Genomic DNA, 27,915 nt, shown 5'->3' with positions numbered 1-27,915 from the left:
AGGCAAGGCATTTTCCCATATAAAACATTATAGTTTTCCCACTCCTCCAAATATTCCAATCAACAGCTTTTCTCAATGGCCCCAGTGCAAACTATGAGTGACCACCAGGCTGTGAGGACCACCACGAGCCATAGTTCCTGTACAGCTCCAACAGTAGAGCAATCCAAGAGCGTCAAAGCCACCGCAAGCTCACCTGTAGTGTTGTAGTTCTGTTTTTTCAGTTTCCCACTTGAATTTGGAATTAATTGAGAAATTGCATAAAGAGTCAGGCAGATGGAAATTAAATAATCACCTTATTAAGGAGAAAATGTTTTTTGAGAACAGGGCCTAGGTACATATAAAAGGGCCTGCTTGTTTGTTCTTCTGATCTTTATACGTACTACCTAAAACTGCAAGCAATACCCACCAGAACAGAGCCTGCCCCTCCAAGCTTACTAGCTGGTTAAGGGCAGACCAGTGAGCATACTCTCTGCAGGCAAACAGATCCCAAAGAGAGGCCTGAGAAAGAAACCGATGTGCACATGCTCAGAGGCTATTCTGAAATTCAGAAACCAGGCAAGTCACTCCGTCCATTGGAAGGGAAGAGCTTGTAGTGAAGGAAATGAGAAGAACACGATTCTGCTACCATGCTCTTCCACATAGAAACATGCAATGAGTGATGAGGAACTCCCTACTACCAACTCCAAAGGGGAATTTGAAGTCTTTGAGAGGACTGAGGTAGGGACACAAGGAGACACAATGTTTTCAGCACCTTTACCTCCTCCCTGGGGCTGAGCTGTGATGTTGAGCTCACATTGTACTTTAGCTTTCAGGACAAGGACAATCTGCTCCTCCATGGTAATGGTGCCACCAGAATCCAGCTGTAGAAATGAACAAAATACAAACAGAACAATATTCCCATTACATTTTTTAAGCCATGATATAACCTTTCATTATATACTGATACAGTTGAAAATTAAAGTTTTGATAGCCAGCTATCTGAAATAGTCTTTTATCTGAGTCAAACTTTCTACAAGATATCTTTCATCAGATACATTGATACCGATTCCTACCCTGAAACATGCTTCTAACCTACAGCAAGTGAATAATAAATTCTTCTTGGATGAGTTCATCTAGATTTGGCTTTAGCACCACCAGTAATGGAGAGGAAATTCTACTACTGGAAAACCTTATTTCAATGAAATATATTTTAAATATGATCAAATATTCATAATTGTTTGTTCAGATTCTGTTGCTTGGACCACCTGAATCTGATGCATATATAAAATGTAGATCTTTATGCTGCACATCAGACTCAGTGAGTCAGAATTTATTTCTGGAGGTGGTGGACTGGTAATCTTTGTGTTTCCCAGGGACACTGTGGTTCTTGCACTAACTTTAATGGGTTTGACAACCAACATACTTGAAGGTACAAGATAATGGTGAAGATCATTCTATTAGTCAAGTTTCAATCAGAGAAGCAGAACTATAAGAGATTAGGATTTATAGAGAAATAGAAGTAAAGATAGAATAGAATAAGTACTTGTTACAAGGATTTGACTAAACAGTTGTGGGAGGTGACTAAATAGTTTCTAGAAGGCCTTTTTTTTTTTTTTTTTTGGTCTGATGCTGGAGCTAGAAATCTGCAGGTCAGGCAGTTAAAAAGAGATGAATATAAAGAGAGGGAGAGAGTAGGAAGAACTTGGAACCATGAGGACACAGTAGAATGCACGTGAGTTCTCGGGGCCTCCAGCCTTCATGTTGTAGGTGTCCCACAGAAACTGGCATTCTTTATCATGGACCTAAACACACTTAGCCCAGGAATCAGAGAAGTTAAAGAAGAAGCCAGGAAAATATGAATCTGCTGCAGGCCTGGCTGCTATCCCCCACAATGAGATGAGCCAATAGAGAGCCAACAATGCGTGTGAGATACAAAAGCACCTGCCTGACCATCTGAGTGTAAAAAACAAAATGGCTGCTGCCTCACTTCTGCCTTCCAACACTCATGAAAGCATGTCTTGTGTGTCACCCTAACCAGAAACATAAAGGGAATGGGGATTCTGGGAAATGCAGTTTAAACAGCTAAGCTGACACATTACAAAGCCAGCAAAATCTACCTCTGTCAACTTGGCACCCACACATATCTCTTTAAACCACAATTAATTTCCAGAAAACTCAATAACAAAGTCACGCTCCATCTAACATGATACAATTCGTTTGGTACTGAGAGTGATTCCAAAAGAACAGAATTTAAGGAGCAAAAAAATCTGTATTTGTCATCTCTAGCTGTGTAACAAATTGACCCAAAACTCTGTGGCTTACAACAAGCATTAATTATCTCACAGCTTGGGATAAGCTTAGCTAGGTGGTTTTGGACTCAGTCTCTTATGAGGTTTCAGCCAAGACTTCAGCTACAGATGTGGTTACCTAGACTTGATTGGGACTAGAGGATCCACTGCCAAGGTGGTCCACTCACACAGGTATTGGCAGAGGGCTTAAGTTTCTCAACGGCTGAGAGGAAACATTAGTTCCTCACCCTACGGTTCTCTATGGGTGCTTAAGTGTCTTTACAACATGACAATTGGCTCCCACCAGATGAGTGAGTCCAGAGAGAAAGCAAGGAGAAAGCCACCATGCCTTTTATGATCTACTCTCAGATGTCACTCATGGTCATTCCCATCATATTCCATTAGCTAAAAAGCAAGCCACCAAGTCTCACTCAGGGGGAGAGGAATTAATCTGTACCTTTTAAAGGGAGGTGTCAAAAAATTTATAAATGTATCTGTAGTCAACTGCAATTTTCTGCAGGTGCTCATCTATTTTCCAGAATGAGAATACTGAGTATTGTGGTTTTTGTAGATTTATTAACAATAATAGGGTCCAAAACTTTGCATTTCTGTTTTCTCCTAGGGGCTTAGAGATTTTATTTATTTATTTATTTATTTATTTATTTATTTATTTATTTATTTCAAGTTAATTAACATATAGTGTAGTACTGGCTTCCAGAGTAGAACCCAGAAGTGATTCATCATTTACATATGACACCCAGGGCTCATCCCAACAAGTGTCCTCCTTAATGCCCATCACCTATTGAGCCTATCTCCCCCCACCCCCGACCTTCCCCCTCAAGAAACCCTCAGATTGTTCTCTGTCTTTAAGAGTCTGTTATGGTTTGCCTCCCTCTCTGTTTTTACCTTATTTTTCCTTCTCTTCCCCTGTGTTCATCTGTTTTATTTCTTAAATTCCACATATGAGTGAAATCATATGCTATTTGTCTTTGTCTGACTGACTTACTTCGCTTAGCATAATACACTCTAGTTCCATTCACATTGTTGTCAATGGCAAGATTTCATTCTTTTGGATCTCCAAGTAGTACTCCATTGTGTGTGTGTGTGTGTGTGTGTGTGTGTGTGTGTGTGTGTGTGTGTATATATATATATACCACATCTCCTTTATCCATTCATCTTAAATCAAATGAAAAACCTATCAATTTACCTAGGTGACAAACTCCCAATAACACAATCCTTTGTAAACCTCGAATCTTTAATTTTTGGTTGTAAATACTTATTCTCTAGAATCATTCCTTTAAGGAAATAAGGAAAACAAACCTTTTTATGTTTTGCAATAAGACATTAGGGACTGAACATTAGAAATAGAAGGATGTTTGTATTAGGCATAAAAACACCTAGAGATTACAGATAATTATGATTTTAAATAACATATAAAATGATACACTGGCAGGTTAACTTGAAATGGGGGATACAGAAAATATCTATCGTAAGAACTCATATCAGCATCAAAAATAAGTCTTATTTCTGAAAACTATGAGTTTATTATTTCCTAACATATTTACAATACAGAGTTGCTCAGTGAATAGTCTGGAATATAGTTTTAGAGATTTCTGGATAATATTCATAGTCCAATTCTCACATTTATTTTAATAATACTTATGAAATGAGAGACCAAACAAAAACTGATTTTTTTTTGGATTGGAAGACATACCATAATTTAGTTATCAAGCAAACACAATACAGATTCTGAGTTAAAAGTAGCTACACTAAAAGTGAGCCATAAAAATCTCACGTACCCAAAAGGGAGAATGAAATGGAAGCCGATGAGTCATCTAAGTGAGCATGGTAGGAAAATTAACTTCTTCCCATTCATTCCCCAGAAACAGCCAGGCACCATTCACATTTTGTTTTGCTTTATTTTTTGGCTGGGTTGTTTGTTTTTTTCCAATTCAATAGTTATTTTCTTGTACCTCAATCCTAGAAAACACTGGGAAAGCTGTGCCCAACATTCAGAACTAAAAATTTGATTCAGAGAAATTTGACTTCACTTATCAAACATGAACATTGCAAATCACCCCTTGTAAATTTTTATTTGAACAAATACGGTTTTTGTTTTCTTTTGTGCAGGCTTAGCCCTTTTATTGGGATCATCTTTTCAGGAACATAAGCATCATATAAACTTTAGCTTCTACAGATATTTTACTCTACACATGTGGCCAATTTAACCAGGAGCAAGTTTGAGTACAATGTGCTAATTCATGAACTTTTAAATTGCTCTTTAGTCATTCCAACTGAGGATAAGGAAATGTTTAACATCTTTTATGACTTTCTCTGCCTCCTTAGTTACAGTTACAAGTGTTCTTCACCATAGAGAGACAGTAAAATCATAGTGTGCTTAAAACAGAAGAGGAGTTTTGATGTTCAATGCCTATTACTCCAAAAGAAACGATTGCATCCAAAACAAAATGGCACATTTAGTAAAAACAGGATGTTAGTAATTTTTCCTGGGCAAGTGATCATTTACAATGTGAAAGAAAACGATGTATTTTACGGAAAGTACTTAACGTTCTTGTTACAGATACTGACTGGTTAAAGTCAGAATATGCAAATCTTCATAATTTCAATATTCACATTTATTCCATTTTTAAGTAAACATGCACCCATAAATTAGATGTTTTTGAAAAGAAGCATTCTGGAACTTCTACTTCTGGCATGATGGGGTAGATATACTTTTCTCTATTTCTTTCAGTAAGTACAACGAAAAACCCTAGACATTATACATAAAATGAACATAAGATAAAATTCTGAAATTTGAAGAGCAGAAGGCAGACCAGCTAGGGACCTCAGATCCCAAAGGACAACACAGTGGTGAATTCTCTGCGTTTTCTTTTTGCCTCATGTATTTGGGACTTGGAGGCGAGAAGCTGGTAACTCAGAAACACCAAGAGACACTGACCAAAAAAAAAAAAAAAGCCTCCAGAAAACCTTGCTCTCTATAGCCAAGAAGGAAAGGAGGAGCCTGACGAGACAGAAAACTCTCACACAATAATAGCCCAATCTAAGCCAAACACCACAGGAGAAAAGCTGCAGTTTTATCCTGACACCTCAAAGGCCAAGTGGAGCGCCTTAGTCTTCTACCCTTGGCGGGCTGTAAGGAAGTGACCCTACACTCTCTCCAGAGATAGTTTCAGAGCAAAGTAGAGAGCCAGGACATTCACCCACACTGCTCTGTGACAAGTGCCTTCGCCTTTCCAGTGTCACTGGGGAGCCTGGACTTCCACCCCCTGCTGGCAGTAACAAGGTATCCCTCCATCCCCCCTCTGGGGTGCTGTCAGGAAAGACTGAGTAGCGAGTAGCAAGTAAGTCAGCCCGCAACGAGGCCACCCCATTGTGGTGTCAGTGGAGACCACATGGGGCCTACAACTCCCATCCCCACCCATCAGTAACAAGGAGCCCCATCTTAGGTGCCAACAGCAGCTGGCTGGGGAACCTGAACTTCTATTGACACCCTCATTTCCCAACTATATTAATACCAGATAAAGTATACTTCAGAGAAAACAAACTTACCAGAGACCAAGAGGGACATTGTATGAAGACAAAAGTGTCATTCCACCAAGAAAACACAGCTATCGTAAAAGGGCATGCATCCAAAAAAAAAAAAAAAAAAAAAGTGAAGCAAAAATTGATAGAATTGAAAGAGGAAATAGACAAATCCACAATTACAGTTTAAAATGTCAATAACTCCTTTCTCCATTGATAGAACAACTAGACAGAAAAGCAACAAAGAGATAAAAGAACTCAACAAGACCATCAACCAAGAGATCTAATAGACATTTATAGATCTCTCAACAAGGCAGAATACACATTCTTTCCAAGTGTTCACAGAGTATATATCAAGGCAGACCACATCCCTGGCCATAAAACAGATCTCAACAAGTTTAGAAGAACTGAAATCATACAGAGTATGTTCTCAGACCACAATGGGATCAAACTAGAAATCAAAAACAGAGAATAACAGGAAAATCTCCAAACACTTGGAAACTAAACAACACACTTCTAAATAATCCATGGGTCAAAAAGGAAGGCTCAAGGGAAATCAAAACAATACACTGAACTAAATGAAAATGAAAACACAAAATATCCAAATGCATAAGGCATAGCTAAAGCAACGCTGAGAGAAATTTACAGCACTAAATACCTACACTGCAAAAGAAGAAAAGTCTCATATCAATAACACAATGTTCCACCCCAAGAATCTGGAAAAAGGAGAGCAAACTAACAATAAAACAAGTAGAAAAAAAGACATAATACAGATAAAAACAGAAATCAATAAAATTAAAACAAACAAAAAAACACAGTAGAGAATGTCAATGAAACAAAGAGCTATGTCTTTGAAAAGATGATAAAATTGACAAACTTCTAGCAAGCGGACAAAGAAAAAAAGAGAGCGGACACAAAGTGAATTATAGAAATGGAGAAAAGATTAGTGGTTGCCCCAGGGCTGAGGAGAAGGAGATGTGAGGGAAGCTATAGAACGGCAACAAAGGCAATTCTTTTGGAGATGGAATATATCTGTATCTTGACTGGATCAATGTCAATATGCTGGTTGTGATATTGTACTATAGTTTTGTAAGATGTTACCACTGGGAGAAATTGAGTAGAGGGTACAGGGTTCTCTCTGTATTATTTCTTATAAATGCATATGAATCTACAATTATCTCAATAAGTTAATATTTTAAAAAAGAATCCACCTAACTTGAAAAAACACAATATAATATTTTAAAATATTACCTCATTCTAGTAAATGAAGATTTGCCACAAGGTGGTTGCAAAAAACAAAGTAAGTAAGACCTGTTAAAATATGATGATTTTATAATTTTGCAAAAATATCTCCTTTATAAAATGAAGTTTCCTTAATGTATATAATGCCTTCTTAGGAAGTTATTGTAATATTTATATACCAAATCTGACTCTAAGTCAGAAAGGATTGAAAGAATGTTTAAAGAGAATGAATTTCTTTAGACATTCTATTTTCCATACTCCAAAAGGAAGGTGAGCTTGTCTATAATAAAAAAATTTGTTTGGAATTCAGGACTTTTCATATAGTCTAGTTTCCTGGGCCAAATAATAAATCAGTTTTATTAACTTTCTACTCCGTGTTTTCACACAGGCCTCAAAAGAGTTCATATAGACCTATTAATATTTTATTTTACTTTCTTAAATACTGATTTCACTCTCAGGAGTGTGCATCCCTGAGAGCAGGCAAAGTTTTTATTTTGTGAAGTGAGATGGAGAATGAAACATGTTTTTAATTATTTAGAATTTATTGTCTGTAATATTGGGTCCTAACAAAGAAAAGGAAAATGATAGCTTTGAACCATCCACCTTTAATTAAAACACCAACTATGAAAGTGTTTCCCCATTTGTCCTTGTTTAATTCAAAGTAAAACAAGTTATATGGATAAAATACACAGAATACACACACACACACACACACACACACACACACACACACCACAACATAAGCGTCCAGACTTCTCAAGATTTTTGTTTGTTTATTTCAAGAGAGAGAGAATGAGAGTGAGCATAAGTGGGGGAGGGTCAGAGACAGAGAGGGAGAGAGAGAGAATCCCAAGCAGTCTCCACACCATCAGCACAGAGCCCAACACCGGGCTGGATCTCACACCATGAGATCATGACCTGAGCCAAGATCAAGAGTCAGACGCTTTGTTGACTGAGCCACCCAGTCACCCTTCAAGATTTTTAATCCTTTTACAAACTGTCTTCTAACTCAGAGCTAATCCAAAGTCCAGTCCATTTTTCACATTAGGCAATAAACCATAAAACTTCCCATGACTCTGTTCATTCAGGAAACAAACTGAAAGCAGTTTAAGAATATAATGTATCCAGGAACACCTGGGGACTCAGTCAGTTGAGTGTCTGACTCTTGATCTTGGCTCAGGTCATGATCTCACAGTTCATAGGATGGAGCCCCACATCGGGCTTTGTGCTGACAGCAAGGAGCCTGCTTAGGATTCTCTCTCTCTCTCTCTCTCTCTCTCTCTCTCTCTCTCTCTGTCCCTCCCCTACTCTCTCATGCTCTCTCTCTCAAAATAAATAAATATTAAAAAAGAATATAATGTATCTATCTGTGATGTGGCTCAAAATCAGTTAAGAAGGCAATACTAGAAATGTGATCACACAGAACTGTCATTTTTCACACCTGTCATTCACCCTTTCTCTTTCATTTTAACCACATGAATTTATTAGGTATTTGTAGAGTCCAATTACTACTTAGAAAAAGCAATGTTAATTTCTTAAGTAATTTCATGATGATAGAGGTAAAGAACAGATCAGCCATTGCTAGGTATTGGAGGAGGGAGGGACAAGGGGAAGAGAAGGAAGAGGTTGTGGCCATAGAAGGAGAGCAGGAGGGATTCCTGTGTTGAAACTGTTCTGTATTTTAACTGTGGTGGTAAGTCTCGTGTATCTGCTTACGTGTGATAAAACTACATAAAACTGCCCCCCACACCCACATGCCCAATGAATATATACAAAACCAGTGACATCTGAATTAAAGAGGCAGATTCCATCAATATCAATTTCCTGCTTAGGTTATTGTACTATAGTTATGAAAGATGTCACCACTGGGAGAAATTGGGTGAAAGGTATATAGTATCCCTGTATTATTTCTTACACTGCATGTGAATCTACAATTTTCTCAAAATAGCTTTTTAATTCATATAATAGTTTTTAGTGAATTGTATTTAGTTTATTAATGATTATAACCATGACAGAGACAGATCAACTAAATGTTAAATGAAACATAATAGAATCTATTAATTTGAGGAAATTAAGTTCAAACATAATAAGACTACTTGGCAAAGAATGTGAATGCAAAAGAAACCACGCGTTAGGTAGCTCCCCATAATTTACAGACTTCTATAAATATGAAAGGTTCCCTATTATTCTCAATGAAACCCAATTAGAACTGAGAATTTTTAAATTCCCACCCATTACCAGATCTCCTAAGCAAGAAACTAATTGTCAACTATTACTCATCAACTAATTTAAAATAACTCCCTTGACATTCAAATGAAGTAACTATGTGTATCTTCCTCAAAAGTAATTTACTTATTTTACACAAAGTTGCCATCAAAACATAAATTCAGAGGTAGTCAAGTTAAAAACTATGCACATAAGATCAAGCAGGTTTGTGCAACATTCAATGCTTAAGGCAAAGGCTCCGTTTTCAAATCTCAGCAAAGTTGGCTCAACATTTTTAGTTATTTAAAAACCTAATTAGTTAGTTACATCTGAAATGGCTTTCAAAACCTTTCCACATTAAGAATTTGAGAAGTTTTCTATGAACATAGAAAAGATGAACATTTCCTTTGAATGAGGTCTCTGCAATTAGGGGGAAACACATGATTTCAAATACAGGCATACTTCACTTTATTGTGCTTCTCAGATACTTTTTTTTTTTACAAATTAAACGTTTGGGGTGACCCTGCATTGAGTGAGTCTTTCAGCACCATTTTTCCAACAGCATTTGCTCACTTCATGTCTCTGTGTCATTCTGGTAATACTTGCAGTATTTCAAACTCTTTCATTTATTATTATATTAGTTATGGTTATCTGTGATCAGTGATTATGACTCACTGAAAGCTCAGATTATGGTTAGCATTTTTTTATTAATAAAGTATTTGTAATTAAGATATGTACATTGTTTTTTTCAGACATAATGCTATTATATACTTCATATACTACAGTATAGTGTAAATATAACTTTTATATTCACTGGGAAACCCAATAATTCTTTTGACTCACTTTATTGCAATATTCACTTTATTGCAATGGTCTGGAACCAAACCCATAATATCTCCAAGGTAAGTCTGTCGATCTTAAGTGTTTCACCATAAAAAATAAAAATAAAAAAAAGAATGAACAAAAAAGTGAGTGATGGATGTGCTAATGACCTTGATAATGATAATCATGTCACAATGTAGACATACGTGAAATCATCATGTTGTACACCTTTGAAAGAATTACATTGTACAACCTAAAAAAAAACAGTACAATACAAAATAAATAAGCTACCTTCACCCAAAAAAACAGTGTTGCCCTATTTGGGGACATAACAAATCATCAAGAAGATGACTGTTTCCTTGAAGCAGTTGGCAACAAGAATTTGAGATACAGAAAATCAGGCTGCAGGCCAAACTGCATTGGCCAACATTCCATCCATTTGCATCTATGGTGTCACCACCCGAGGCAACACATCTGTCATGCAGCATAGCTGTGGATTCCTGGGAAGGAGTAGTGACTGGGAAAAATACATGGTTGATATCCAATGAGAATGAGAAGGCTAATTTCCAGCAAAAGCAATGAGGTAAAAATCACCATCAATAATAAGGCCCACAAACTATAAGGTAAGTTTCACATAGTAGAAACTCTGTGTACTCATTAGCTATAACAATTATGCATGTACATTAAGAGAATAAAGGAAAATTACTATGAGAGCTTGTAAATGAAACCATCTATGACCCCTCAAAAAACAGGGGGGATGAATGTTGGAACTAAACTCTGGTTTCCTTGATTTCTGATACAAGGATGTAACCACCAATCACATAATAGCTGGCTTTATGGATGAAAGAGAGGAGGCCAGGTGTGACTGTTCTTAGTTGAATGAGTAATAGTGGGGAGGAGGAGGAGGAGGAGGAAGAGATAACAAGTAATGAGGAATTTACTCAGCAGATACGGGAATAATAAAGGGTTTCTAAATCAGGAAGAAGTGTGAATCCACATGGTCTTATTGGAGGTAAAGTAAAATTTAACCCAGTGGGGTGGAGGTGGGGGGATAGGGGAGTAGGAGAGAGCTATATTTGACAAGACGGTGTGAGATCAGTGTAGTCTGGGACACAAACATTTGGACAGATAAATGGAGAGACAGGCAGAAGGGCCAAGAAGGCAGAGCAGCATGGAAGTTCTCGGCTTCTCTCATCCCTGAAATGCAGTTAGATCATCACCAAACCATTTTGCACACCTAGGAAATTGATCTGAGAATAAACACAACAATCAGCATAACTTGAGCCACAGAACTTGGCAACTATGCCGTGAGGAGAGGTGAACTGGGGGAGAGAGAAGCCACGGAGGGTAGGGAGCTGTTTCGTGTGGGGGTTTTTTTAATATTTTATTTTTTATATTTGAGAGAGAGAGAGAGTAGGGGAGGGGCAGAGAGACAGAGACAGAATCTAAAGCAGGCTCCAGGCTCCAACCTGTCAGCACAGAGCCCGACGCAGGACTTGAACCCATGAACCATGAGATCATGACCCGAGCCGAAGTTGGACGCTTAACCGACTGAGCCACCCAGGCGCCCCAAGTAGGGAGCTGGTTTTGCAGAGAGAGAACAGAGAAAGGGGATAAGAGTGCAGGAAAAGCTCTCCCTCCAAAAGAGTGGAAAGAGAAAGAGTGGAAACACTTACAAGGGACTGAACAAGAAATCTGTTCCCCAAAACCATTGACAGGGAGAAAGAAGAGGGTTTCAATACCATTAGGACTCTATAAACAGAGGTGCACAGAGTCAAAAATTTCAGAGCTCAGAGTTCCTGTGCCAGAGACCAGGAAGCTGGGTGAATCCATTTTCACCTCTCCTGTGTGTGTGCATAGATGCATACGCACACCTCACTGATCCACCCCAGAAAGCTAAGAAGGGCCACCTAGTGGAGAACAGAGCCATTACACCAAGCCCCGCCCAACTGCACCCTCACAGCAAATGCCCTAGAGGACCATCACAAGTCTCTCTGCCTGCTGAGTATATGGACTATAAAGTGATACATAGCTTGAATTTTAGGGGAAACTAGATGTAACTTCATTCAGGTTTCATTCTGTTTGCTGGTCTATTTTTTTTCTTTGTTCTCCTCTCTTTTCTTTTTCTTGGATACAGAAAGAGAAAAAATTTATTATTTTCATTTTTTAAAAAAATTTTTTAAATTCTACTTACTATGTTTTTTGTTTTTTGTAATTTTTTAATTCTATGTCACTTTCTTCATTTCATTTTATTCCATTTTATTGTATATACTTTTTTAATTTTTAAACTTTTTCTTACTTTTTTCCTTTTCTTTCCCTTTTTTCTCTATTCTATCAAGTTTCTTTTACAAGCAGACCAAAACACACCTAGGATTTAGCTTCCTTTATTTGATTTTTTGTGTTGTTTTTAATTTTTTAATCTTCATTTTTTATTTTATTAATTCTTTTTCATCTCCAAAATGATAAAACAAAGGAATTCACCCCAAAAAAAGAACAGGAAGAAATGACAGCCAGGGCTTGATCAATACAGATATAAGCAAGATGTATTCTAGAATTTAGAACCATGATAATAAGAATACTAGATGGGGTAGAAAAAAAGCATAGAATCCCTTTCTGCAGAGATAAAAGAGGTAAAATCTAATCATGACTAAATTAAAAATGCTATAACCGAGATACAATCTCAAATAGATGTCACAGTGGCAAGGATGGATGAAACAGAGCAGTGAATTAGTGATATAGAAGACAAAACTATGGAGAATAATGAAGCAGAAAAAAAAGAGGGAAACTAAGGCAAAAGAGCATGATTTAAGAATTAGAGAACTCAGTGACTTATTAAAAAGGAATAACATCTAAGTCATAGGAGTCCCAGAAAATGCAGAGAGAGAAAAAGGGGGTAGAAGGTTTTTGTGAGCAAATCACAGCAGAAAACTTTCCTAATCTGGAGAAAGACACAGACATCAAAATCCACGAAGCACAGAGAACTCCCAGTAGATTCAACAAAAACTGGCCATCAATAAGGCATATCATAGTCAAATTCACAAAATACACAGACAAGGAAAGAATTATAAAAGCAGCAAGGGGAAAAACATCCTTAACCTACAAGAGAAGACAGATCAGTTTCACAGCAGACCTATCCACAGAAACTTGGCAGGACAGAAAGGAGTGGCAGGATATATTCAATGTGATGAGTCAAAAAGATATGCAGCCAACAATTCTTTATCAAGCAAGGCTGTTATTCAAAATACAAGGAGGGATAAAGAGTTTCTCAGACAAACAAAAACTAGCAAGGGGAAAACTTGACAGTGACAAGCAGAAGAATGAACCTGGACCGCTTTCTTACACCATACACAAAAATAAACTCAAAATGCATGAAAGACCTAAAAATAAGACAGGAAGCCATCAAAATCCTAGAGAAGAAACCAGACAAAAACCTCTTTGACCTGGCCACAGCAACTTCTTACTCAACATGTCTCTGGAGGCAAGGGAAACAAAAGCAAAAATGAAGTATTGGGACCTCATCAAGATAAAAACCTTCTGCAAAGTGAAGAAAATAATCAACAAAATAAAATGCAACTGATGGAATGGGAGAAGATATTTGCAAATGACATATCAGATAAAGGGTTAGTATCCAAAATCTATAAAGAACTTACCAAACTCAATGCCCAAAAAACAAATAATGCAGTAAAGACATGGACGAAAGACATGAATAGACATGTCCATTCCAAAGAAGACAACCAGATGACTAACAGACACATGAAAAAATGCTCAACATCACTCATCACCAGGGAAATATAAATCAAAACCACAATGAGATACCACCTCACACCTGTTAGAATGGCTGCAATTAACAACTCAGGAAATGACAGATGTTGGTAAGGATGTGGAAAAAGAGGAACCCTTTTGCACTGCTGGTGGGAATGCAAACTGGTGCAGCCACTCTGAAAAACAGTATGGAGATTCCTCAAAAAATTAAAAATAGAACTACCCTACAACCCAGCAATTGCACTAATAGGTATTTATCTAAAGGATACAAAAGTACAGATTCAAAGGGGCACATGCACCCCACTGTTTATAGCAACACTATCAACAATAGCCAAAGTATGGAAAGAGCCCAAATGTCCATTGATGGATGAATGGATAAAGAAGATATGGTGTATACACACACACACACACACACACACACACACACACACACACAATGGAATATTACTCAGCAATCAAAAAGAATGAAATCTTGCCATTTGCAACAACGTGGATGGAAATAAAATGTATTATGCTAAGCAAAATTAGTCAGAGAGACAAATATCATCTGACTTCACTCATGTGGAACATGTTGTATTAGTTCTAGATATATAGCATAATGATTTGTCATTCCACAATATATGCAAATATCAAATCATCCAGTTAACATCCATTACCATACATTTACAAAATTCTTTTTCTTGTGATAAGAAATTTTAAAATCTATCCTCTTGGCAACTTTCAAATATTCAAGACAGTATTATAACTATAGTCACCATGCTGTACCTTCCTCATGACTTACTTATTTAAAAGACTTTTTTTTTTTAAGTAGGCATCATGCCCAGCACAGAGGCCAAGGCAAGGCTTGAACTCACAACCTTGAGATCAAGACCTGAGCCAAGATCAAGAACTGGACCCTCAACAGACTGAGTAACCCAGGAACCCATGACTTACTTATTTTAAAAGTTTTAGGGGCGCCTGGGTGGCGCAGTCGGTTGAGCGTCCGACTTCAGCCAGGTCACGATCTCGCGGTCCGTGAGTTCAAGCCCCACGTCGGGCTCTGGGCTGATGGCTCAGAGCCTGGAGCCTGTTTCCGATTCTGTGTCTCCCTCTCTCTCTGCCCCTCCCCCGTTCATGCTCTGTCTCTCTCTGTCCCAAAAATAAATAAACGTTGAAAAAAAAAATTAAATAAATAAATAAATAAATAAATAAATAAATAAATAAATAAAAGTTTTAAAACTTATTTTAAAACTTGTTATTTTGACAACCTTCACCCATTTTGCCCTGTTTGGGGTTTTTTGTTTGTTTGTTGGGTAAGGTATTTTGGTGTGTTTTTTTTAACAGCACTATTAAAATACAAAGAACTGCATATATTTAATGGGTACAATTCAATGGGTTTGGACATATGCAAACATTTATGATATCATCACCCAAATCAAGGTAATAGATGTAGCCAACATCTTCCAAAGTGTCCTTGTGATTCTTGTTTGGTTTTTGTTTTTTGTGGTACAAAGAGTTAACATGAGATCTACCCTCTTAAACTTTGAAGTGCACAATACAATGTTGCTGACTATAAGCACTATATTGTCCTGCAGACCTTAGAACTTGTTCACCTCACATAGCTGAAACTTAAATAGAAAGATGTTGTTCAGTGGATAAGGTATTTTTTGTTTTCCTGTATCTGTATAATTAAAGCACAAATCTTATCTTGCTTTCAATGTAAAATTGTGCCAATATACATCTGACTAGATAACCTAGGGAAATTTCTTGGCATATATATCTGAAACCACAGGTAGAGCAGGCTTCAAAAGAATGACAGAATGTAAAGTTCACAAGGGTAGGGATTTTCAGGTTTGGATTTTTTTTTTTCACTGTGCATCCTTCCTCTACCACTTGTCTTTGTTTGCCACAAAGTTGCTGAGGAATTAAATGGATGTTGGAAAGGTAATAATAATGCTCCTTGCCAGGGCGCCTGGGTGGCTCAGTCTGTTGAGCGTCCAACTGTGTCTCAGGTCATGATCTTGTGGTTTGTGAGTTCAAGCCCCACAATGGGCTTGCTGCTGTCAGCTCAGAGCCTGCTTCCAATCCTCTGCCCCCCTTTTTCTGTCCCTCCCCAACTTGCAGTCTCTCAAAAATAAACACTTTCAAAAAGTGTTTCTTGGGGCGCCTCGGTGGCTCAGTCAGTTAAGCGTCCAGCTTCAGGTCAGGTCATGATCTTGAGGTCCATGAGTTCGAGCCCCACATCAGGCTCTGCACTGACAGCTCAGAGCCTGGAGCCTGCTTCAGATTCTGTGTCTCCCTCTCTCTCTGCCCCACCCCCACTCACACTCTGTCTCTCAAAAATGAATAAATGTTTAAAAAATGTTTTAATAAAAATAATTAGTTAAATGCTTCTTGCCTTCCTCTTAAAGTTGTTGTGAGGATTAAAGAAAGTAATCCATATAAAGCATCTAGTTAAAGGTCTTTATATGGAGAACACTGCATAAATACTAACTAGTATTATGAAGCCTATACTTTTTTAAAAGATTTTATTTTTAAATTTTTTTTCAACGTTTATTTATTTTTGGGACAGAGAGAGACAGAGCACGAACGGGGGAGGGGCAGAGAGAGAGGGAGACACAGAATCGGAAGCAGGCTCCAGGCTCCGAGCCATCAGCCCAGAGCCTGACGCGGGGCTCGAACTCACGGACCGCGAGATCGTGACCTGGCTGAAGTCGGACGCTTAACCGACTGCGCCACCCAGGCGCCCCAAAAGATTTTATTTTTTAAGTAATCACTACACCCAATATGGAGCTTGAACTCACAACCCTGAGATCGAGTCACACGGTCCACGAACTGAGCCAGCCAGGTGCCCCACCAAGTCTATACTTTTATCACTTTCTACATATATTTGGCCAACATAAACTTAATGAAGCAAAAAAGAAAAAAAAGTGCTGAACATGAGAACCTTTGGCAGAGATCGGCAGGCCTTTCCCATCTCTAGTTGAGGACCTTCTGTCTACACTGCACAAACAACGGAAGTAAAAGACAAAATACACGACAGAAGGAGAATGGACAGATGCCACCGGATGGGAGACAGAAGGCACAGAACTCCTCTTTGCATTGTTGGCATTCGGTCTCCTCTAGAGTGGAAGCTCCTTGGAGAACGAGGCCATGTCTTAATCCCTTTGAGAGCCTGCACCATAAAGGTAATACCTAGTAGCCCACTGTAATTTTGCTAAATTGAAAACAAGAAGACCTAGGGAAAAAGGATTTTATTTGCAGGGTACCTCCTGTTCACAGAAAAGATGTCAGCCAGTTTTCTACTCATTCGACACCACTCATTGTGCTGGTTTTGCAGCGAGGATTGTTGAGTATATTTATTCTACAAGTATCTACCAAGACCTTTCATGGAAAAAACACTACTTATAGACACTGTGACCGAAGATAGAAATAAAAGAAACCCTAGCCATGGATCCGGCCCTCAGGTAGGTCAGGAGCTACAGTGTGGCTCTTGGGCACTTACTACACAATTAGCATGAGTGGTAAAAAAAAAAAAAAAAAAAAAAAAAAAAAAAAAAAAAAATGTGGTAGACCCACAGACAAAATGCCATTACTTATATATGACCAATCTGGTGAGAAACAGAAGTATATTGCATTTTGTGGATTGATTTTTAAAAGGCATTTTTAAGACTGTGGGAAAGCCCCATGTGTCCACCTATGGTTTCTTCTAATTTTTAGATATCTCTAACTTCAATTAATCCACATGAGAACTGTGCTTAACTTTCACTTACATGACTACCCAAAAGCTTCCGGATGTCATGTCTTACTGATTTTATTCATCTAGGAAATAAGATGCCAAAATATATGCTCAAAGGAGAAGTTCCACCTTGGGCTCATTATATGCATGAGTGCCTTTCTGAAGGTAGATTCTCTTGTAGTGTGGGCAGAAGGATATGCAAGCTTAGACATATCTCATGCCCACAAAATTGGTTTAAATGCATTGTTAAACATAATCTTTGCTCTCAGAAAGTGTATTTTAAAAAAATAACTGATTTTTTTTTCTCATAGAAAACAGCACTAGCCTCATTATATAAGTAAGGAAAGTGACAAGTAATATAAACTATTCTTATTCAAGAAATTGCAACCAGTTTGCAATTTGGTGTAAATGGTTTCATAAAGGAAAGACAGAAGTTTGCCTTAATGACACATAGAAGTCCATTCCAATCTAGTCACACGAATATTTGGCCAGAGTGTTAAGCAACACTTTTGTTTGTTTGCTAGGTGTTTAAATATATTATAGCTACGTATCTTGTTTTTTTTATTTTTTTTTTTATTTATTTATGTATTTTGAGAGAGTGAGAGAGAGAGCGAGCACCAGCAGGGGAGGGGCAGAGAGAGAAGGAGAGAGAGAGAGAGAGAGAGAGAGAGAGAGAGAGAGGAGAGAATCACAAGCAGGTTCTGTACTGTCAGTGCAGAACCCAACGCAGGACTCAAACACATGAATTGTAATATCATAACCTGAGCCAAAGTCAAGAGTCAAACACTTAACCAACTGAGCCACACAGGGGCACCCAAGACGTATGTTATCATTAACAAGAGTATTTGACTTATTTGCTAATTCAAGCAGCAATATATAATACTTCTTCTATCTACGATCATGCAAACACTTACCAATATTCAATGAGTATCTACTAGGTACCATATTCTGTAGAAAGTTATTAATAATCAGTTCTTGCCCTCATGTAGTCCACTATCTGTGGCAGAACATCAAAACAGCTATTTTTAGACATATTTTTAAAGAAATAGCATATCATTTATGATTTTAAAACAAAAATCATACATGATGTAATTCAGAACTTTCTACATGAGCCATACATTTAACAAACCAATAAAATTAGCACTGATGAACACGAGCAAATATTATACTTGATAAAACTTTAGAAGAAGTCCCAGTTGAAGTAATAATAATAAACAAGATAGAATGCGTATAATAATTACTACCATTCAATATTACATTGGGAGTTCTAACTAATGCAATAAGACAAAAGATAAAAAGAAGTAACGGATATAGTTATTGGAGAAAATTGTTACTGCTCCAGAATAAACTTGGTAGGTATGAATCAATAACTAAAAATAACAGTTTCTCTATACCAACAGTAGCTAATTAGAAAACATAATCAAAATGATGATGATGATGACAATGATGGCAGGGAGAATGAGCAAACTCTGTGACATGTACTACATTAAATGCTTCTCCTGAGGTTTTCATGATGTGTAACCCACACACCAACTCAATAAATTTGGCCTTAGGTCATCCCCATTTTTCAAATGGAGACACTGAGTTTTTGAGATGCTAAGTGATAGCTAGAGAGTAGGAAACATAGATTCCAAATTCAGTTCTTATATCAAAGTCCATCATCTTAACCATTTTATATACTTTTGTCCCCCTCCAAAAAGCTATGATTTACTTTCTTTGAGCATCTATAAAATTCCATCAGCCAATGGAATAACAGTCAGGCTCAACACTGAGCCTGCTTGTTTATCACTTATTAGGACAAGAGAGCTCTGGAAACATTGAACTCTCTTAGAGACCAACAGCACTTTTCTCTCCATCTCCATGACTAGAAAGATGCAGGTTCTGTGACATCCTTTGTACCCAGGGCAGTTACTTGTGTCCCTGAGAAGAGAGTGATTAATTTTTAAAATTAAAACTGGAGTAAATGCTTAGAGACTTCAGTTCCAAGTGGGATCAAAGAGGATGAGTTTTCTTAAAATGAAACAAATACAAATGATCTCATTCAAACATGTATGCTACCCAAAGGCACCATGCTAATTGTCACAAGGGGTTCCAAATTGTTTATTAGTCCCTTGTCCCCTGTGAGTTTACAATCCAGGGGTAATCTTACAAAAAAAAACCTATCTGCATACCCTCTTTTAAACAAGTTAGCCAGCCCTTTTAATTCCATTGTAGTCTCGCTGAGAATATCATTCACACATGTGGTTTCAGGGACCCCAAATGAAGTGCTGATGTTAATCCAGAGCTTTTCTTAAGCTTTATAATATCCAACCATCTACTAAATAACTCAGGTACCTCACGCACAGCTTATCTAAAAATGTCACTCATCATATCTGCCCCGACCCACTCTTCCTTCACCTGAATGTACCTTCTAACTACCTCTCAATTCCCTCTGCCTACTTGCATCTCCAATTCTACAAAGACACACCAGTGTTATCAGAATGGCTGTAACTGCCTTCTGATTAGCTGCTCTGTCTTCAGAATGGTTTCTTGAAAGGGGAAGACAGATATTAATCAAGTACTCACATTAATAAATACCCAGAAGATAATTTGTTAATAAATTAATAAACACTATGAATAAAATGTCCAATTGCTGTCAGAATGTAATTGGGTTCGGAAGGAGAAACTGTAAGGAATAGAAGGAACAGTGTTGGAGGCAGAAAATAACCTTGAAAAATTCACACACACACACACACACACACACACACACACACACACAAAGCCTTTAGTGGCTCCCAGTCATGTTTAGAAATAATCTCAATCTGGGGTGCCTGGATGTCTCAGTAGGTTGCTCAGGTCATGATACCGTGGTTCGTAGGACTGAGCCCCATGTCTGGCTCCACTCTGACAGGGTGAAGCATGCTTAGAATTCTCTCTCTCTGTACCTCCCTGAATTGTGCTCCTGCACTCTCACTCTCAAAAATAAAAAATAAATAAAATAAATTTTAAAAATCTCAATCTAATAATTATCCAATAAAAAGCCCTTAGCCAATCTACTTATAGAAAAGATCTGGCATTTTCATTATTAGACACCTTAAGGCTTTTGCATGTTTGCATACTTTTCTTTTTTTTTCTTTTTTCAAAAAAAAAGTTTATTTTTTTGAGACAGAGAGAGAGACAGAGAGAGCATGTACAGGTGAGTGGCAGAGAGAGAGAGAGAGAGACAGGGAGAGAGAGAATCCCAAGCAGGCTCTATGACCTGGGGCTCAATCTCACACTGTACGATCATGCCCTGAGCCAAAATCAAGAGTCAGTTGCTTAACCAACTAAGCCACTCAGGCACCCCTGTTTGCATACTTTCCAATTCAATATTCTCACATCCCATGAGATAAACACCATTATTGCCCATCACTTTAGAATGGAGGAAACGAAGACTCAAAAGGTACAATGGGCTGCCTAAAATTACATTGCTGTTAAAAGATTTAAAGAGTAACTCAGGAAGAAGGCAAAAACCCCAGAAGAAAGAAAGAACGTGGATTCTAGTACATGACAAAACCAACTGAAGCTCAAGATGGGAAAATAAACGGAATGTGTGAACGTCAGTGAAAGATAGTATTTTTATTCACAAAGAATTGAGGAAGTTCCAAAGACATGAAACCTCTCTGTGCATTGGCAGGAAAAGGCCATATCTAGCTCCCTTCCATCTTGGAGCTTCTGGGCTGCCAGAGCTGAAGATTCTACCCACAGTGCAGCCACAGAGAAGTCCACCGCCTTAGGGCTACAAGGCTTCCCCTATGACTAGAAGACAATGAAACCATCCTGGCTGTCAACAGGTCAGAAGGAGAACCAACCAACCACTGGATCTTTAACTACAGTAGTGCTTATGGAAATAAGTACAATGCAGACATAATCCAGGCAAGTTTCAGCTTGATTTTGCTAAGAACAGTCCCTTAGCTTACCATCTTGGAGAAGCTGCCTATGTCCTCATTCTGTCCTCCTTCTTAAATCTACCAATGATGGCTTGTTGGTAGTTACATCTGTTATCACCACAATCTCCAACTGACACAGAGATTGACATACAGGCTGTAGGCTTACTCATTTTATTTGTTTATCTATCTATCCCCTTTTGCCTCTATACCCCACTCCTACTTCTCTACCTTCCCAAATGCAACCACTTGTGTGAATAGACATATACACATATATCTTTTATCTCGATGTTTATACAATATATATTGCTGCTTCATGTGCTTGTATTTAAATGTATGTAAATGGAATTATGTCATATATCTCATTGTTTATACGCCATATCTTATCCTCTTTGAAAGGATCTCATATATGCTATTTTGTGTACCTTGAATCTACTGCTTTTTAAGTTTCACAGTATCCCATTATGAACACCCAGTTGACCCCAACACCACAGAATTATTGCAATAACCACTATGGACTTGTGTGAGAAATTCCTTGGGATATATACACAGGGGTGAATACTGTTGGGACAGAAAGTATGAATAGACATAATTTAGCTAAGCAGTGCCAAACTGATCTCCACAATGAGAGCACCAATCTGGAGGGAGTGAGAGGGAGAATTTCAGAGCAGAAGCTAGGGTCTAAATCATAACTACTCTACTTGTTAACTGTGTGACTTGAGAATGTTACCTAACATATTTTAGCTCCATTTTCTCATGAAATGGATAATTACAGTGCCTATCTCATAAAGTTACCATGAGAATTAAATGAGATAATAATAGATTAAAATGTTTAGCACAGTATTTAGTACTTGGTAGGTAAATAAATATTATCACTGGTTATCATCCCCTCCCCACAAGTAAGAGATTTGATTCCCCAGTAGACTCTGAATCTTTACACTAGAAGGTCAGTATAGCTTATCCTTCTTGGTGAACAAAATAAGAGTAGAGAGAATAAGTTTCAGGCCCAAGGAGGTTTCATGTTATCAGAGGAGGAATTTGAACATGGTTTTTGGGTTCCGAGGCTACTGCTCCTTCCCCCGCACCAGAATGTCCCTGAAATGATTACTGAAAAATAAAACCTGCCCGTTGGTATCTGCTCAAACCTAGTACTCTATAGAACATATATACTTCCATCCACTATGTCATGATCTTCTGGGAATTTTCTCCAGTTGTGGTGATGGATTTGCATTCACTTCCCTGCCCATACACTGTCAGAGCCACACTGATCTGCAGCCATGGAGCCTGGTGTAGGTGACTGAATCATGTGGAGTCAGCTGACTCTTGAGCCCAGCAAACCCAATGTTGTTCCTTGATAATTTTGTAAGGAAGGCAGACACTGAGATAGTCATTCAAGAAAGAACCAACCATTTGTCTGTAAGGAGTATGGTTGCCTGACAGCCTCCAGCTGCCGGACTTTCAAATGCCAGGCTCAGATCTGGGGCCAAGTGTACAATTACACAAACAACCCTGAGCTAGGAAATAAGCAACAGTGGGAGTACTAGGAGCTGGCCACTTTATCACCACGTGGGACTCCTCCGATGGGCAACCTTTACCCCTGAGGTCTGTGTGAGGTTGGCCGAGACTCTGGCAGATTTGCATCCCGATGTGAAGCTCTCCCTGTCCGATCCTATTTTCTCACTCCCTTCTCTTTCAGAGGCATTATCCCCCCACCAAACAAATCTAATTGTAACACTAGTTCCATCTCAGAGCCTGTGTCCAGAAGGACCCACTGACACAGTAAACAAAATACTACACATATTTATACAGTGCTCCCCATTGCCACATGATCAGCTGCCTTTAGGAAAGGCATTACTGGGCACTGTAATAACACCTGGGGCGTGAATGCATGGGTTTTGAACTGTGCATTCAGGCCAAGGCAGCAATATCACCAACCAAAAATCACAGAGATATTTAAAAACAATTGACAGATACTAGTCTATATTATCTATTTTGGGATGTGATCCAATGTTTACTGAATGTTAAACATTTGTTCTATACAAGCTTTTCTGCTTTGATGCATTCCCTTCAATACATTCTCTAAATTCAATATACATTTAGCTGGGAATGAAGACGAAGAAACTGAGTATCAGAGAAGGTGTCAGTGTGTTGACCTAAATCACTTTCTTTTCACTTCAAGATTTCGCTTAACCTTCAGATTTTGCTTAAGGGGCCAAAAATGTAACATATTATCACAAACTGTCATTTCATACAATTCTTAATTTATAAATATAAATTGAAGTCAGTTTAAAGCAATGTGTCTTAACCAGAGCTAACTTTGCCTCCCAAGGCACATGTGGCAACATCTAGAGACATTTTTAGTTGTCAAAACTGGTCAGGTGTCAGGGGATGCTACGGGCATCTAGTGGGAAGGACGGGGCGCTGCTAAATACCCTACATGTACAAGACACTCCCCACAACAAGGAATTATATGGCCCAAGATGTAAATAGTTTAAAATTACAGAAAAAGCATCCAAATGTCCTTATTGTTTTATTGAAAGCTAAAAGTAAAGGAAAAATTCTTCCCACAATCCCACAGTGATTGGGGGTGGGGGTGGGGGGTTGTGCTAATCGATATCTCCCCATTCCCTTGGAAAAAGCAATCTAGAACACTCAATAAAACAAATGGTTAGAGTTCATTTTTCCCTTATACAAGGAAGCAATGTTTTTAAGCACATTATTCGTTTTTTATGAGACAGAAACACAGGAAATATATTAGAGATCACCAGAGTTCCATAACTGTCACCAAATTCTTAGGGTGTCTTTTTTTTCCCATTTGTTCATATTCCTTCTGTTATGTTAGTGAAAATTTTCAGGTTTGAGCATACCCTACAATTGCTAATAGTATTAGTCAAGATAAAACACACATATTGTTCGATTGATTTTTTAACATAAGTAGTTTGCATTAGACATCCTGGTCATGCTAGGAAAAGCCCAGTATTTAGCAGAACACTATTCCCTTTACCTTAGCGCTGTTAGGATAATTGACATATAAACTGGTCATCTGAAAGCCAAAAACATAGTAGTAAGTTTGGACAGTATCAGTACATAAATCAATGCCTTGATTTTCTCATGGTTAAAGAATGTAAAACAACAAAAAAAAAAAAACTAACAAAAAAAACAAAACACAACACGGAAACACTTGGGGCTCCATTTGATGGTCAAGGTGCGCCCCCTGCTGAAAAGAAGAGAGAAATAATGTTGATACAGCTTAAATTCACAGGGCTCTTCTGCATTACACCCACAACTACAGGCATCTCCTTACAGTTCATCTGAAAAGCTGAGTGTAAACCCTACATTTTATTTGACTCAAAAAAATGTGACGTTGAATTGTAATTTGCACATTAGAGAGGTTCCATTCAAAAAATTCACCCAGAAAATCTCTAAACAGTACTAGCGGTACAAAATGACAACTATCACTGATTCTTAACATTAGCAAACTGAGCCTTATTTAACACTGTATTTCTCTTCTATCTAACATCTTCGCATTAATGATACGTGATTCTCTATCAGGGAAAGCCGGTTATCCCGGCTTTCAGTAGTAGTTACTATCAATCCTAGAAGTTTAAGTTCTCAAAAGTGACAGTAAATTGCCAGCAGACAAAAATAATTTGGATTAATTAAATGAGAACCAAGGAGTGTAAGGACAAGAAAAGTTCATTCACCTCCCAGCGTCGCTTCCTGATCCAGAACCCGTGAATATCCCTTCACCTTGCATATGCCAAGACGGTGGTCTGAATAGTACCCACCCCAGGACCCTCACCTAAAGTAATTCTTTGCAGCTCCACTAAATGCCTGTCAAACCCTGCTGGATGCGTGCGTGTGTGTGTGTGTGTGTGTGTGTGTGTGTGTGTGCCCGGATGTGTCAGCGTGAGCCCAGCGCGCCTCGGTCTCCGTCTCCCTAACGCCACGTCCCGAGGCTCTGGGAAGCAGGTGCCCCGGGGCACTGACTCTTACCTGGGCTCCGACGAGAAGGCAACCTCCGAGCAGCAGCCACCCCCAGACGTGGGGCGAGGCTCCCGGCCCGGCCATGCCCGGACCAGCCCGAGCGAGAAGACGGACGCTCACCCCGGGGCCCGGAGAGGCTCCCCACTCGCAACTTGGCCAACGCGGGGCAAACTTGTGGCCGGGAGCGCAGCGCAGCTGGGGCGGCGGGAGCGCGTCTCGGATCCCCGTCCTGCGCGCCGCCGCCCGCGCCTCGGTCGGGTCTGCCGGGGAGAGCGGCTCGGCTCCCGGCCTTGACTCACCGCCCCGCGAGGCCCGCGTGGGAGAGGGGGGCGCTCTCGGACCACCCCCCCCCCCGCCCCCGATCCCGGCGCGCCCCGCGTGGAGGCAGGAGGGGCGGGGGGACGCTCGCGCTCCTCCTCAAAGTCTCTGCGTCCCGCAGCCCAGAGGACCCGAGGGCCTCGGACCCTGGGCGCTGCTGCCGCCACCCGCAGCTCCCGCCGTCTCTACTTCTGTCCACTCTACCGGCTTCCAACCCGCTGTCTCTTGGGGCGCCCTGGGTCCTCGGGGAGTGGTCTCAAAGTTCCCTGCTGTCCAGAAGAGCCACCAGCCAAGGCAGGCCCTGGGTAGTGTGGTGTGCTGCACCTGTGTGCTAAGCACTGTCCACAACCCTCTCAAGTTCTCTGATTGCTTTTCTCCTAACCACTGTTTATAAGGGGGGCGGGAGGGGGAGGAAAGGAGAGGGAAGGAGGGAGAGAGGGAGGGAGAGAAGGAGAGGGGGAGGGGGAGAGAGAGAGAGAAGGAAGGGGGAAAGGAGGAAGAGAGGGAGAGGGTGTGGGAGAGAGTCTACTCCAGCAGAAATCTCTGGGTCAAGATTTCTTTGCATCATTTTGAGTTTTGGGTCCAGACATTAAAGAAACGCAACTGACATTCGTTTATAGTTGTGTGTGTGTGTGTGTGTGTGTGTGTGTGTGTGTGTGTGTGTGTGTAAACATCTTCATCTGGGACAAAACCTGTTCCTTATTTTTCTTACAGGCATAAAAGATGCCAAAGACCTTGCTTTACAGACATTGAGTTCAGGAATATTCAGTCTCCCAGGATCTGACCCAGTTGGGAAAGAATGATTCTTATAGAGGAAACAAAATAATTCCCTCTCCTCTTGACAATGAAGATCTGAGATTTGTCACAATTGGCTTTCACAGGAGTGCCAAAGTGAAAACCGGGTTTGCTTTTAAAATTTGTAGATTATTAACGGTTGACCACTGTAAAACACTAGAAAGGGATAACTTTTATGTCTGTTTCTACATGTCTAAAAATGTTTACTCCTATCTATTTTAATAGCACTGTTTATATTATGTACATGTATTGTGAAAAATCTCATGTGCTCTTCTGAAGCAGCAAAATCTAAATTATACAACATACACACAGGCACACACCTGTAAAATTACCAAGTACAGTTCACTTCCTGTTTATTCTATCAAAGATTTATTCACTCTCTGTGGTGATTATTATCTAACATCTTCAGTTTGATTAAATTATTTAGAATTATTACCTGTTATATTATCCTACTCTAGCAAGAAATAATGGCAATAGCAATAATACTGATAGATAGCATTAAGTCATTTATTCCATTCCCATTATTCTTCTAAGAACTTTACCTAAAACTAATCTTTCCATTAACTGTGAGAGATAGGCATTATTGTTAGCCATATTTACAGATAAGGAAACAGACAGTAAGTCATTTGCCCAAGGTCCAAATATTCTTATTTTCTTAAGTGTATTTATTTTGAGAGAGGGAGAGAGAGAGCATGAGTGCAAGCAGGGGAGGGGCAGAGAGAGAGGAAGAGAGAATCCCAAGCAGGCTCCACACTGTCAGCACAGAGCCCAATGCAGTGCTCAATCTCAGAAACTGTAAAATCATGATCTGTGCCGAAATCAAGAGCCAGATGCTTAACCGACTGAGCCACCCCGGTGCCCCAAGGTCCAGATATTCTATTGTTGTGTCACTACTAATCATGTGCCCCTCTATTTGTGCAAAAGTATTATTACAGATTTTTTTCCATGTTCCTTAGACCTCACAAAACCAGAAACACTTTTCCAGCCAGATTTTATTTTTCTTTGTTTGCCCTCCCTAAACTTGAAAATGATTTGCCGCACATTACAGCAGTGGTTCTGAGCCAAGGATAATTTTGTCCCCCAGGGGACACCTGGCAGTGTCTGGACACATGTTTCGTGTGGCACACTACACATTACTAGCATGCAGTGGGTAGAGGCCAGGGATGCTGGCACACATCGCACAATCCACAGGACAGCTTCTCGTGACAGACAAATCCCTGTCCCCAAACGTCAATAGTGACAAGGTTGAGAAACCCTGCATTACAGTAAAAAGGGTACCCAAAACTGTCAGCTGTTTATTAACTAGATGTTCAATAAAATAAAACAGGCCTATACATTGGAACTTACAATC

At 39.2% G+C, this 27,915-nt stretch overlaps 1 protein-coding gene across 8 annotated transcripts in view; it reads right to left on the bottom strand.

The window, feature by feature from the left end:
• Positions 1 to 27,915, bottom strand: part of PTH2R (parathyroid hormone 2 receptor) — a 128,912-nt gene that overhangs the window by 59,412 nt on the left and 41,585 nt on the right. For 3 of the 8 annotated variants that reach the window (XM_045034412.1, XM_045034410.1, XM_045034411.1), the window contains one exon: positions 752 to 860. In XM_045034412.1, the coding sequence (XP_044890347.1) occupies positions 752 to 860 (109 nt within the window). Of the gene's footprint in view, positions 1 to 751; positions 861 to 4,066; positions 5,891 to 25,460; positions 27,218 to 27,915 lie in introns of those variants that run through there. The other 5 variants (XM_045034408.1, XM_023259649.2, XM_045034413.1 and 2 more) reach the window with 5 other exon arrangements.

Source organism: Felis catus, chromosome C1, assembly GCF_018350175.1.
Source record: "Felis catus isolate Fca126 chromosome C1, F.catus_Fca126_mat1.0, whole genome shotgun sequence".
NCBI lineage: Eukaryota > Metazoa > Chordata > Mammalia > Carnivora > Felidae > Felis > Felis catus.
The sequence above is the reverse complement of the archived record's forward strand: the minus strand, read 5'-3'. Positions and strand labels throughout refer to the sequence as shown.